Source organism: Scatophagus argus, chromosome 23, assembly GCF_020382885.2.
Source record: "Scatophagus argus isolate fScaArg1 chromosome 23, fScaArg1.pri, whole genome shotgun sequence".
Taxonomy (NCBI): Eukaryota; Metazoa; Chordata; class Actinopteri; family Scatophagidae; genus Scatophagus; species Scatophagus argus.
The window spans coordinates 7,254,601-7,267,595 of NC_058515.1; the positions used below are offsets into that span (position 1 = coordinate 7,254,601).

The 12,995-nt window shown below is 44.5% G+C and overlaps 1 protein-coding gene across 10 annotated transcripts in view; it reads left to right on the forward strand.

Moving 5' to 3' along the window:
- ppargc1a (peroxisome proliferator-activated receptor gamma, coactivator 1 alpha) overlaps window positions 1–12,995 on the forward strand; it is a 235,511-nt gene that overhangs the window by 195,772 nt on the left and 26,744 nt on the right. For 4 of the 10 annotated variants that reach the window (XM_046379996.1, XM_046380002.1, XM_046379997.1 and 1 more), the window contains exon 2: window positions 7,631–7,810. In XM_046379996.1, the coding sequence (XP_046235952.1) occupies window positions 7,631–7,810 (180 nt within the window). Of the gene's footprint in view, window positions 1–4,370; window positions 6,715–7,630; window positions 7,811–12,995 lie in introns of those variants that run through there. The other 6 variants (XM_046380001.1, XM_046380000.1, XM_046379999.1 and 3 more) reach the window with 6 other exon arrangements.

The following is a 12,995-nucleotide window of genomic DNA, read 5'->3' on the forward strand; positions in this document are numbered from 1 at the left end:
TTTGTGGCGTCACACTGTTTATTGTGTTGCAATGAGTTAGGAGCCTATGGAGGCCAAGTAAATGCACGGACATTGTGAGAGATCTTGCTGATGCGCTGAAAAGCAATGGACAGAAATTGGAAAAAGACATATTTTAAATACCTCAATCAGTTTTATTATTCCATGTTAGATACTTTTAAAGCTGTCCTGCGTGATCATTCTCCACCACCACATTAGACCTGTATATTCACACTGTGTATCCACTGACATTTCCTGCAGCCTCTTCTGTATGGCATTACATCCTACATCATAGAGACAAAAGTATCCAGACACACCTCTTTATGGGGCTGTTTTTTTCCAGTGAAGGGAAATCTTAATGCTTCAGCATGCCAAGACATTTTGGACAATGCTGTGCTTCCAACTTTGTGGCAACAGTCTGGGGAAGGACCTTTTCTATTCCAGCATGACTGTGTCCCAGTGCACAAAGCAAAGCTCCACAAAGACATGTTTGGATTAGTTTGGTGTGGAAGAACTTTACTGGCCCACACAGAGCCCTGACCTCAACCCCATCCAACACCTTTGGAATGAACTAGAACAGAGATTGTGAGCCAGCCAGACCTTTTTGGCAAACATCAATGCCTGATGCCATCACTATTGCTCTACTGCATGAATGGGCAAAAATTCCCACAGAAACACTCCAGAATGTTGTGGAAAGCCTTTCCAGAAGAGTGGAAGCTGTTGTAGCTGTGTTGTCATTAAAGTCCTTCTTGGTGAAACGGTCAGATGTCCCAACACTTTTGTCTATATACAGTTTGTTATTCTGCTGTGTTTGATTGCTGTGAAATGTGGCCGCCTCCACAATTGTCCCAAGAACATAAAAAATATGACGTGTCTTGAGGGGGGGGGATCACCCAAATATCTGGAAGCACATCAAATGACAAGCGGGAGGAACAAAGCATAAGCTGTCTTTTTGCAGTCCTGAACAATAAATACAATAAATGAATAAATGTAGCACTCTGTCTTACCTCTGCCCTCAATTAATTCATATGAATCCAGCCACCATGCATTAAAATGGCCAGATGCTAGGATAGATTCTGTTGGGAGCAATGACATGCGACAAAGTGATATGAATCATCTCCCCACACTGTGCAGCAGCACACTCTCAGAGGGCCAGTGACACAATTTATGGATAAAGGAAAACAAGACATAGCCACTTGAGTATGGATGGACTGTCAAAAACAACACTGTTTAAAAAAGAAACACTGTCAGACTGTGTTAGAATTCAACATTTAGCCATAATGTCCACAATAGGAGCAGCTATCAGATTCAGTCTGCAGCCAGATATGCAAATGGGGGACTCTGTACCATTAGTCAGGCCACGTTGAATATTCAAACAAAGATAATTATCTGTGGATTAGCCCCATTTTGGTTCAGAGCTCCACTTGTCAGCTGACTCTTAGAAGAAATTGTTTAATCATTAAGACCTTGCTTTCTGAGAACTACCAGCAGTACAAAGCTGATTCAACTAAGTCTGATTGTACTTTGTGGAACTGAGGTATGTTCCACTGTTCAGAAAAGTCATTTGCCTTTTTTTGTTGTTTTAGTTGTAAGCCAAGATTTAGCAATCAACCAACATCCACTTTTAATTAGATTTACTATTTTTCTGCAAGGGCATGGGCTGCTAGTCGCTGTATTCAAAGCCTTAGAGAGGTTTCCAGAAGTCAGGTCCATCATATGACAACATGTTATGCATCAATGGGTGCGAACAACTTTTCACACTCCATCCTATAGATTCAGTCCCCTTGAGATGTGATATCTATAAGAGCTGTTAAATGCATGAGCAGTGTGAAAGCATGACCCAAGGTCATTCTTGGGAACAGTAAGACCAAACACGGAGTGATGTTGGCCCATGGCTGGCAGTGCTTTGGCCCAAATATCTCCTTTGACGTGGGCTATGAAATATTTGCTGTTTCTTATTCTGCGCCAGTCTGTTGCAGTCTCCCCATATTTTCTCATTCATTAGCAGACTTCCGCAACTGTACCAAAAGCTGTGGCATTTCAAAGATTACCTGTATTTTTTTTTCTCTTTTGAAATGACTCCTACATCGACAAATCTCTACCACCGCATGCATAAATATCCAGCCTCTGGCGAGAATGTGTTTGTAGAAAAAGAATCAAAGGCCATTCAAGAAAGGAAATCACAACATTATATCTATATTTAGCTCCTGTTGTCTTAATTGGCATGAAAAGTACAATCAGATAAGCCTTTTGCCTGTGACTCACATGCTGCTTCAGGAGAAGCAGAAATATCCTTTTCCAGTATATATCTCCTGCCAAGATTTTTTTTCTTTTCTTTTCTTTCCTTTTTTTTGGCAAGTCCTTGTTCATTACGGTGCTATGACTCAAGTTATAAGGAACCCATCTGACCACAGCTGTACCCGAAGTTACCTACTTATCTGCTAGATGTGTAAACACCAGGTAGAGGTTGTATTAACCACACCTTTTCGTCACTTAAATCCCCGTTGCCTGAGTGTTTTATCTCTGCTGCAGCCAGATACCACCGAGCTCCATGTCACTTCCACGTTGCCCCTGTATTGAGGTCTCTGCGGTACTGGTCCATCTGGGCTCTGTGAGGTCACTGCACACGCCACCTGCTCCGATCAGTTTTTCGCCGTGGATTCTGGGTTTCATCTCTGGGCATGCACGGAGAGGCAGATGTATAGATTTAGCGGTACAAATCCATAAGCGTAACACAGTCGCTCATATAATGGCTTCCAGCACACACAGGGTATGACACACACTGGCATGCTCCCACACAATCTGTACGATTTACGTTTCCAGTCCCAGAACCTTTTTACAGGTTTCTGTCCAATTTTGTGTTTAATGAGACTTACTGTATGTGGTTCACTAATTTAGGGAGACAATTGCTGCTTGCATGCTCAGGTGGACTTAATAGGCTTACAAGGCTAAAAATTGGATTCGGGGGTAAGCATGTTCCATGGACTGAGTTTCTTATTACAGAAATATATTGTCAGGTGTTGGCTTGGTTATTTCCTGTCCAACCAGAAAACACTTCAGATCATCTTTATTTTATTTATTTATTTATTATTTTTTTTTTTGGTACAAGCACTATTTGTCAAAGATCTCATGCAGCAGTGTAGTTTTTAGAAGAACATATTTCATAATTTTCTTGCTTAGTGACAGCAGCTCATGATAATCTACACACAATGAGGTTTCTGTGCATCGGGGCAAGACGACAACATTTGGGAGTCAAGCAGAGTTTCTCCTGCATGTTCTGCCCAACAGAAAAACCACTTTGTTTGAAATGTCCACAAAGCTTTTGTTTTTATTTCACTGAGGTAGTGTTGCCTATACACGTCCTGTTGACACTGTATACATGGTTGATACTGCCACCTGTCCTTTTTTACTGCCTCTGAATGGACAAAGAAATACTTTCCAAGAGACTGAATTACAGGGTTTGATACTCTACACATCAAACGCAGACATTTCAGGTTCCACTCTTGTCTGGAGTTCATTCAGTAGTGGAGCAAACGATGTAAACTAATTACCTCGTAAATGAACTATAAATTAATTAAACCCAAACATAATTTCTACTTCTTTCTGGAAGGACATTGTGACTACTCATGCCATTGTCTTTATGGTCTGTTTGTCCATGCAAGGCTTTTCAGTAGCTTTTGATCGTTTCGGGTTCCTGCAGAGGAATCCCGGCGGATGCAATGACATTTTTACAGGAACAGCTTTGTGAAACGTTTACTGTCAGGATGAGGGCCGTCAGTTCACTGAACGAGGTGCGAAGTGCCGCAAAGCCCCATCTGCTTCTAGAAGATCCAAACCGAAGGAGACACAATGGATGGATGATCTGTTGCAGTGAGCGGGATCTCAACTAAGAGGAACACCGATCCTGGATGTGTTATGTGTGTGTAATTTCATGATTAAGACATTTTCTATAATTTGGTCGAAACTTTTCCGGTCATTTGACGTCAACACTGGAAATAAAAACCCCTTTCCAAATCATTTTATTTTGATTCTCAAACATTTTTCTTTACAACAGAATTGAGATCAACTGAGTTAAAAAAAAAAAAAATTCATTTATGTTTCAGCTCAGTAGCTAGAATTCATTTAAAGATCTGTCTGCTTGTTTAGAGCCGAGTGTCTGAAGCTAAAAGCAGAATTTGTCTCGTTCTTTTTGAAACATGCGTGCAGCCCTCAGTATGCGCACACGGGGAGATGGAGAGATCACGATACGGTTTTGAAGATGGACATTTTTTGCAGTGCAGGGAGAGGATTTTACTATGTGCGCAGCCAGACCCCGCCTGCTCACTGCGCGTCACTGGTGAGTAGTGTGGACGCGGAGTCACTCCCCTGCCTACTTTTAATAGCTTTGTCATGTGATGGAAAGCAGTTGTAAGACAGGTGCCCTCGGTTCATTCTCGGCGAGGGGCAGCAGTTGCCTGTGTGAGAGCGAGTGGGAAGCGTGTGTGGATTTCTTTTTTACTTGATTTCTTTCTTTTTTTTCCTTTCTTTTTTTTTTTTTTTTTTTCAAATTTTTCCGGACCGTCATTCAGTGGCTGGATGGCGTGGGACAGGTGTAACCAGGACTCGGTGTGGAGAGAATTAGAGGTGAGCGCATCTAAAAACATGACTTCTTTCATCTTTCTAGCCCTCTCTGGACTTTCTTTTTTCGCCTGGAACGATGGACAACACTGACTATCCGAGGCAGTGATTTGCACATAAGTCTGCGCTCTCTTCTCCTCTGCTGCTGGCGCTGGCGTGCCGGTGTAGTGCGCGTCTGGACACAGTTGAGGATGCGGGGGATATACAACACGGGAATATATGACAAGCGGAGGGAATGTGCGGGGTCTCCCTTTTCATCTCAGTTAAAGATGTAGTTGTTGTAATGCGTGCACAGGCTCGGGACCATCGCTTTCCTCATAGGATCTCTGTTCAGTCGGAGCGAGTGCTTGCAAGCTGTCGGATATCTTTCCAGCCGCGGACTGGACGCGCTCCGGTGGCGAAATGACTGAAATGTCTCAAAGTCAGGTATTTCGCTGACGAATGAAGTCCACTGACGATAACAATCCCTTTGATGTGCTGTGTCGGGGTAGAGCTTATTATTTTCAAAGGCAAGAGCAAAGGTTGTCCACAGTGACGGACCGCTGTCTGGCACTGCGCAGGAGCATCGTAACACTAACGGCACCGAGCACTGCCAACATCCCGGCCGGAGGAGCACTGGCTTGAGAGCAACATCTCATCCAGCCAGATTTGATCATATTACATTTGTGCGAATTTCATTTGATCTCCTGCGTATTTTTTCTTTGGTTAAACGTCTTTCTGCAAGCAATTAACTCCCATTTGCTCCCGTCATCGTTGTTTTTTTTTTTTTAAATGTAGTTTACCGCTTAGTTCTTGCTGTTCTGATTAAAGTGCATCCAGATAATAAAGCACATCAAAAGGATACTTGTTCGTCCCCCTTTTTTATTCCTTTACCGAGCTCGCCCTGCTTGTTCTAGACATTCAGGTCTACCTGGCTATAGTTAGGTACTTGCATGCAGGAGCTCAGTGATGCTTCAGGACTGGTTTTCACAGTGTAACTACATGATATGACTGCAGTCTGGGCTGCATGTATGTGCTTATCTGGGCTGCGTGATGAGAATATGAGAGAGAAAACTGCCATTAGCCAGAGTAAAAGTAAGGATCTGTTATTGCCGATCAGTTTAGGGATTGCTTTGCATTCAGTGGGCGCCCCTTTGCACTTTAATCACCGAGGTATAGACATGCTCTTTCACTTTATCCAGGTAGGCTTCAGGAGCGTCTCCTTCACCGTTTGGACCGCGATAGCGTTTAGTTGATCTGTCAGTCAAACAAATGGACGCGTTTTCTTGAATGTCCCTGTTCGACTCGTTTTACGTGATGCGTGTAGACTCATAAAAGAAACCCTTGCTCTTCCGATGGCACAGCTGTCACCCAAGATCTCGGTTCTTCCTCTGATAATCTTCCCCTACCAGGTGCTTTTATGTGCATGCGTGCGTAAATCACCGGAGCGCTGTGGTGGATCGCCCTCATTTTTCTGTCTGGCGGCGCTATTTCATTAGAAAACCAAAAAAGTCCGTGAGATAATTGGGATTAGGACGTCCGGCTTCTGAATATGGGAAAAATCTTTGCTACTGTTTTGGGTTTTTGTTTTGTTTTTTTTCAATCATTCCGTGCCTTGTCAGACCGGATCATCGCAGGGGGAAGCCTAAGACGCAGTGAATCTGTCCCTTTCGTTGTTGCGGTTGAAACATAACGGATTTGTCTCACCATAGTCTTAAGTCATCCTGTATTCGTGTTGGTGCGACAGATGAGCAGTGACACCGGTGTCTGGGCGGTTTTTCCTTCTTGGCACAGCATCCTTCTTCCAGCTTTGCCCTGAGCCGAACCCGACTCTCATCCTTGCTCACGCTGAGGGCCAAATACCTCCCGGCTTGGCCCGCGGAAATCTATCATGTATCTGTCTTAAGGCCATCTTGTAACGTTCATACAACGTGCTGTCAACAAAATTATTGTGTAGCCTAATAGCTAGTAGACTAAAGCTTTATTTATTTATTTATTTTTCTCAAGCTTGGATTTTCATGTGCACACTCACGGAGTGTAAACACGCCTCGACTCTGGTGTGTTTTGCCTTTTAATGATCTGACTGTACATCTCAAAGTTGGCATGGACAAACAGAGAAAGGTTAGCCTGACTATTTCAGCTGTTGGTTTCCTGTTTTCCTGTCTCAGGGGGGTGGTGTGTGTTTGGGGGGTGGGGGGGTGCATACTGAATAATAATGACTATTATTCTGTTGGGCAAAAGCAATTAGCAACAGCCTACTGAGCCACATCAAGGAATGGGTTTTCTACATATGGTAAATATCTGTAATTTGAAATGATCTTTTAAATTCAGCATCATCCTTGTAAACTTGTTGCCTTTTCCTTCTACTCTACTAAAACATTTTTTTTCACTTCACCAAATCCCTGTTAATTTCCAGTCCAGAGCCCCTCACTTGCAGCCTGTGCGGAGCTGATGATTTGTGTGGGGAGGAAGCAGGAGCAGCTGTCACATACAGTACACATTGGCTGGATTACATAAAAGTGGCTGGTGAATAACAGAATGTCAACAGGCAGCGTTTAGTAGCACGTAGGCCAGCACCAGTCTCAGAAGCTGGGGAGTGATGGTGGGAGGACAGGGTGCACTGCAGGTTGAATAAGCAAAGTGGAAACAGGTTGCAGGTTTGCAGGTTTGCATGTTGTGCAAAGCCAGCAGAGCTGCAGCCTGTGGAAAAAAAACTGTTCTGATTAGAACAGAGTCAGTATTGTGTCACATGAAAGTAGCAAACACATTCAAAATAGCCAAATGAGAGAATGCAGAACTTAATTTGTCACTGAGATGAGAATCTTAGGCTTGAGCGACTTAACTCTGTGTTAAACAAATGTTTGGATTACCTCTGTTCAGGACTCAGCAGGAGGTTTTAAGAAAGATTTTTGACTCCTGTTCAGATTCTGATTGTATCAAACTTGGCACAAAGAATTCAGTGTCTGATTTCCATAGGAAAGTGATGTGATTTTTGTCTGACCCTCCTTGTGTTTTTTCTCTTTTTCTTTTTCTTCAGTGTGCTGCCTTGGTCGGCGAAGACCAGCCCCTCTGCCCGGACCTCCCTGAACTCGACCTCTCAGAGCTGGACGTCAGTGACTTAGATGCAGACAGCTTCCTGGGTGGCCTCAAATGGTACAGTGACCAATCAGAGATCATTTCTGCTCAGTATGGCAACGAGGCGTCCAATCTCTTTGAGGTAAGTAAAGCTTACTTTTTTTTTCCTTAATCACAGCATCATGTTTTTGTATTCATTACCTTCATCAGTACATGACAAGTTGCTGTTTCTCAGCAATATGGTGATATGGAATATCTTTGCATGAGCAATGATTTCATTATAAAGTCTCCCAGTGGTCAGGAAAGAGTTAGAATAATGACATTCCTCACAAACATAACGCACTATCACAGTCTTGAATGTGAGCCAAACAACATGTACAGCTGTAACCGGTTTACAAACATGCTTTTACATTGCTGCGAAGTATAAAAGGGGGAGATAACGTGAAGAACGATAAGCCCAGGAGGACCTTTGTCCCCGTGTTTGGATCCTGGCCGCCACAGTAGGCTTCCTTATCAAAACTTGGAGCATTTATTTGTGCCCAAAGTTAGTAATGCGGCACACATCTGAGAGAACGCCGCAGTGGTAAAGTCTGGACACGGCGCCCGGATTGCAAAACACTTCTCAAAGGTTGGAGTGTAAAACTTTAATCTTTGCTCCCTCCGCACCCCACCCTCCTCTCTCCTCTTTTCTTTCTCTTTGTCTTTCCCTATCCCTCGCTCTTCGTCTGACTCTCTTTCTGCTCTCACTCGGTGACAAACGAAGTCCACAGAGGGTGATGATCTGGCCAGGGCCATAAAGCCATCGGTCTTGGGACTGACTTCCAGTCCCCAGTTCATTATAAGCCTTTATCAGTGCCAGAGATAGACAAGAAAGACCGAGATTGGATGCTTTAGCTTCGCCTCAGGAGGAAAAACCCTGTGTGATTTTTCGTGTGTGTGTGTGTCTGTGCTTGCCTATGGCCCTGTCAGGGCGCAGTCACGTTTTTTAGGGTCCCTGTTGTGTGTTTTGTGCGAGTGTGTGTGTCCTCAGTGGTCTTGCAGGCAACAGTTGATAACAGACTAAATTCTTTCCACGTCTGACCTCCTCCCTACCACCGCCACCTTTTCAGACTCTCTTTATATCACCACACATTCTACCTCTGTGGACCACCCCAACACACACACACACACACACACGGTGAGGGGGGGCCTTAAGTAGTAGCCAGTGTGACCGTGGCTCCTCTGTTGTCTCAGAGTGATATGGCTTGCAGCCATCGAGTGCCTCTGGGGATGGATAAAAATACCAATGAGAGCGTTTGCTTGTGTGTGTGTGTGTGTGTCATTTTTAAAAACAATGGAACTTAGCACTCACCGACAACCCCGATGATCAAATCATATTTTTGTGCTTGCATGCTCATACACACCACTGTACGTGTTTGCATGCACACAAATGCTGTACGTTGCAGTGAGCGGATGATGTTTTCACACACTCAACAAGCCAGCAGCTATTGTGCCATGCTGAGGATTGGAAAGGCTTCTAATCAAGAAATGCGAACTGGGGATGCAAAGCAAGTAATACATTTCCCTGACCAGGGATTTTTTTTTTTTCCATCTTTGGAAAGTTTCAAGTCACCATATGAAGTGCTCAGTTCATCATACGGCAGGACCCAGCTAATCCTACTTAATCTGACAGGGGAAAGTTTGCTGCTCGGCAAGGATCAGAAAGCTGGGGCTGCAGCTGTATTTCCTGCCCCCCCCCCCATGATTGGCCTCTACACAGGTCAGAGAAGCATCCAATCAAAAGCTGAAGATTAGAGAACATCTTAATTAATGTTAACTGGACAGATTTAAAGCCTGCCAATGCATTTTTTTTTCCACATTTCCCTTCCTCTCTTGGATGTGTATCCGCTTAACAAATCAGCATGTGTGTTTTAAGAAAGAGCAGGTAGCAGATTATCAAGGCTCCTCTGAGTAACACATGTAACAACTGCGTGCAGCTGTCACACTGAGGCCTCCCTTTTAAAAAGTCCCCATCAAACAACATGCTCTCTGAAAGCTTGAACCTGCTTTCATTGGTTCAAGTAAGTCAACTGTTGAAATGATTTGCAGCTTAGACAGAAAGACAAACAGCCACTGTTTTTCTTGCCCTGAGACTTTTATTCAGGTTGCAGTTCCATGTGACAGTCAGTAGCAAATGAGTAAACACAGTTTGACTTGGTTATACAGTTCAGTTGTGACCGGAAACATAGTGATTACATGAGAGAAAGTCTGGTTTGATAATTAAAAGGTGACTATGGAAACTGTTTGCGGTCCTTACAAGCAGTTGAGTTTGTGTTTCCATCTGTGTATGTGTGTGTGTTCTGTTCTGTTCTGTTCTGTTAGCAGCATACGGTCTTAGATCACAAGCTGTCCCCTGGCTGGCCTTTTGCTCCATTCCCTGCCACTGTCCCAACTGTCCCTGACACGATATGTGAAGAATGATACATCACAACCCCCCGCCATGCACACGCATAACAGCTATCGCTCCTGGCAAAGTGTGTTTGACACCTCTTCCAAACGGGCCGACCGTGAAAGTCTACGGTCTATTTTAAGCCACAGTTGTTAAGGGGTGGTTACTCCAATAAGTTCCCAATGTACTGCCAAAGATAACGGCATCGAAGCGTGACCCGATGTCTTTTGAACATCAATTGCACACTTAGATTTCATGTCAAACTTCAACCGTTTGACTGATGGAAATGTGCCTTCTTTTTTTGCTTTTTCCGCATTCGGACGTGTACCTCTCAGTGGCGGTCGCACTGGGATGTGGCACAGCCACATCACACAGATGAAGGCATTTCCAGCTGGTGTAAGTTGATTCACTCTAAGTGATTATGGAAGAAAATTGGCTCCGAGTTTACCTTGTGACATGTTATCACTGCCATGCCTGCCCTGTTGTGAGATACACTGCTGATAGATGGACAGGTGGGACAAAAGGACAAGGGCAGATAGAGAAAAGTGAAAGAAACGGAGGTGCAGAGATAGACAGCAAAGACCAATAGATGACAAGATAGACAGACGCGATGACAGATGGTTGACGAATTAGACAAACCTATAGACCAGGTGAAGCTTGAATTTCCATGGATTGAAAGTAAAAGATGGCAAGGCTTAAAGCATTACCCAGATATTTTGTAGGGACATGCCGTGAGTGAATGCACATGAGTGCACATATGTGGGCCTCGTCAGTCATGCAAACTCTTTATATTCCTCCAACAGGATGTGGCGTGTGATGGCATCAGACTTTGCAAGGCATTACGGTGCTTTGTCTTGCTTGTTTGTGCAATTTTGGACAGATGCTCAGGCGCTTATTCTTAAGTAAAGGCAGATTAGATTGACTGGGTCATCTTTAGCAGGCTTTGGTGCAACATGCTGTGATGAGATGTTTTCCTCAAGCAGCCCTTCCTTTGCTGCAAACACATGTAAGCATAGATTAGCTCACACACTTGTTGGCGATAGGCGCTCCTATGAGCTGGAACAGGAGTGCACGCAAAGTCATAGACCCTCTGAGTCATGCCCACACACATGCACACACACAGCAGAGACCCTTATTGTCCCTGTTCCTACTCCCTGCTGAATGCCGGTTGCGTTTATTTTGCAAATTTATGCTGACATTTGAGAGTACACCACCCGCACCAGTTCACCGCTCCAGCAAAGGGTGTATGAATTATCATATTCTACTGTATAATATGATTTTCTCAAGTGAGTCTTATTAGAATACACCATACTTTCCTCATCTAGACTTCAGTTTTTACTGTGCTGATACATTGTTTGCACTGTCTGATGGAAGAAATCCTCCATCACTGTCGAACTGAAGGCATGTCAGACCCCCAGCTATGCTGTTTCAAGATACACAAATGAGAGGGAGCGCAGACGAGTAGGCACAGACGTATAGTGGAGAGATGCAGACTTAGGCTGTCCAAGCCTATGTCATCTTGGAGCGTCTGTCAGATCCACTCCACAACAAGAGCTCTCAGCCCACCACCCTGCAACACTGCGGGCTCTGTTCTCTGCCATCCCTTCTCTTCCTCCTTTCCTCCCTCTGTCTTTTTCACTCCCAAGGCAAAGCATTTGTTCCTGGCTGATGTGACGTCGAAGTTGCAATGGCAAACAAATGTATTCTGGCCTCTTGCTTCTGGAAAGAAAAGCTGGAAGGAGGAAGGCACCAAGGGGAAGCAAATAAAAGGATATGGAGAGGGGGGAGGATGGATATGGCCAAAAAAAAAAGTTCCCACAGGGAATGTTTGGAAAAAGAGCAAGGGAACATCCTTTGGTCTGGTGGTGGCTGCTTGGCTGACTGTCTATCTCTCTCTCTCTCACACACACACACACACACACTCATGTTCCCAGTGGGCTACTGCTGCTGATTGAGGCATGGTTTGGTGTTCTTGCCCCAGCTGATCCCCAGCCCCCAGTGGATACCCGTCACACTGAGGCCACCAATGTGTCCGTGTGCATGGGTGTCTTTGTGTAATTGAGACAGCCTATACAAAGATCAGATCGTGGTCTTTTCTGGCTAGACACAACACTTTCACCTCTTCTGTTGTGTGTGTGTGTGTGTGTGCATGTGTGCGTGTTTGTGCATGTGTTTTGGGTGGGAATGACTATTTTTAGAACCTGGGGTAATCTCCACTAAGAGCCTTTCAGGGCTGTTTCACTTAAACCTGGCCAAAACACTAAGCCAATAATCCACCCCCCACCCCCCCCCACCCCACCAGACTCATACTGTCACACACACACATGGCAACATGTTGCAACGATGCCATGCGATAAGACCAATCTTCCTTGTATTATTTAATAGTGTATGCTTTGGAGTTGGAGGAAGGCATTGACTGTGGATTCCTCGAGCGCTTTTATGCTGTTCCCCCATGCGGAGGAAAGAGAAGATGTGCAAGATGGTGTTTGAATAGAGATTAAATGAATTGATCAAAGAGTAGCAGGGAGAGGGGTACAAAGGAAAGACTGAAAGTGATATCCAGTAGTGAGAAATCAGTGAGAATAACAGACAAAAAGGGGAAACCTCGACGGAGAGACAGGGAAGAGGATGGAGGGAGGCCTTCAATCAGTGAATGCCGTGATTCATGTTGAAACGCTATCAGTCTTGGGTGATAGGCTGCTTCCACTGTCCAGGAAAGGCCAATCGATCCCAGGTGTGTGTGTGTGTGTGTGTGTGTGTGTGTGTACATTTGATGCCAGCACGCCCAGCAGTTGCAGCAGCCTTGGCAAGCACTTCTGTTCTGGTAGTTGGCCGTATTCTGTCAATCTCTGTGTTTTTAACAGAGCTACCGGAGAACTTTGTTGATCCTCACCAACAA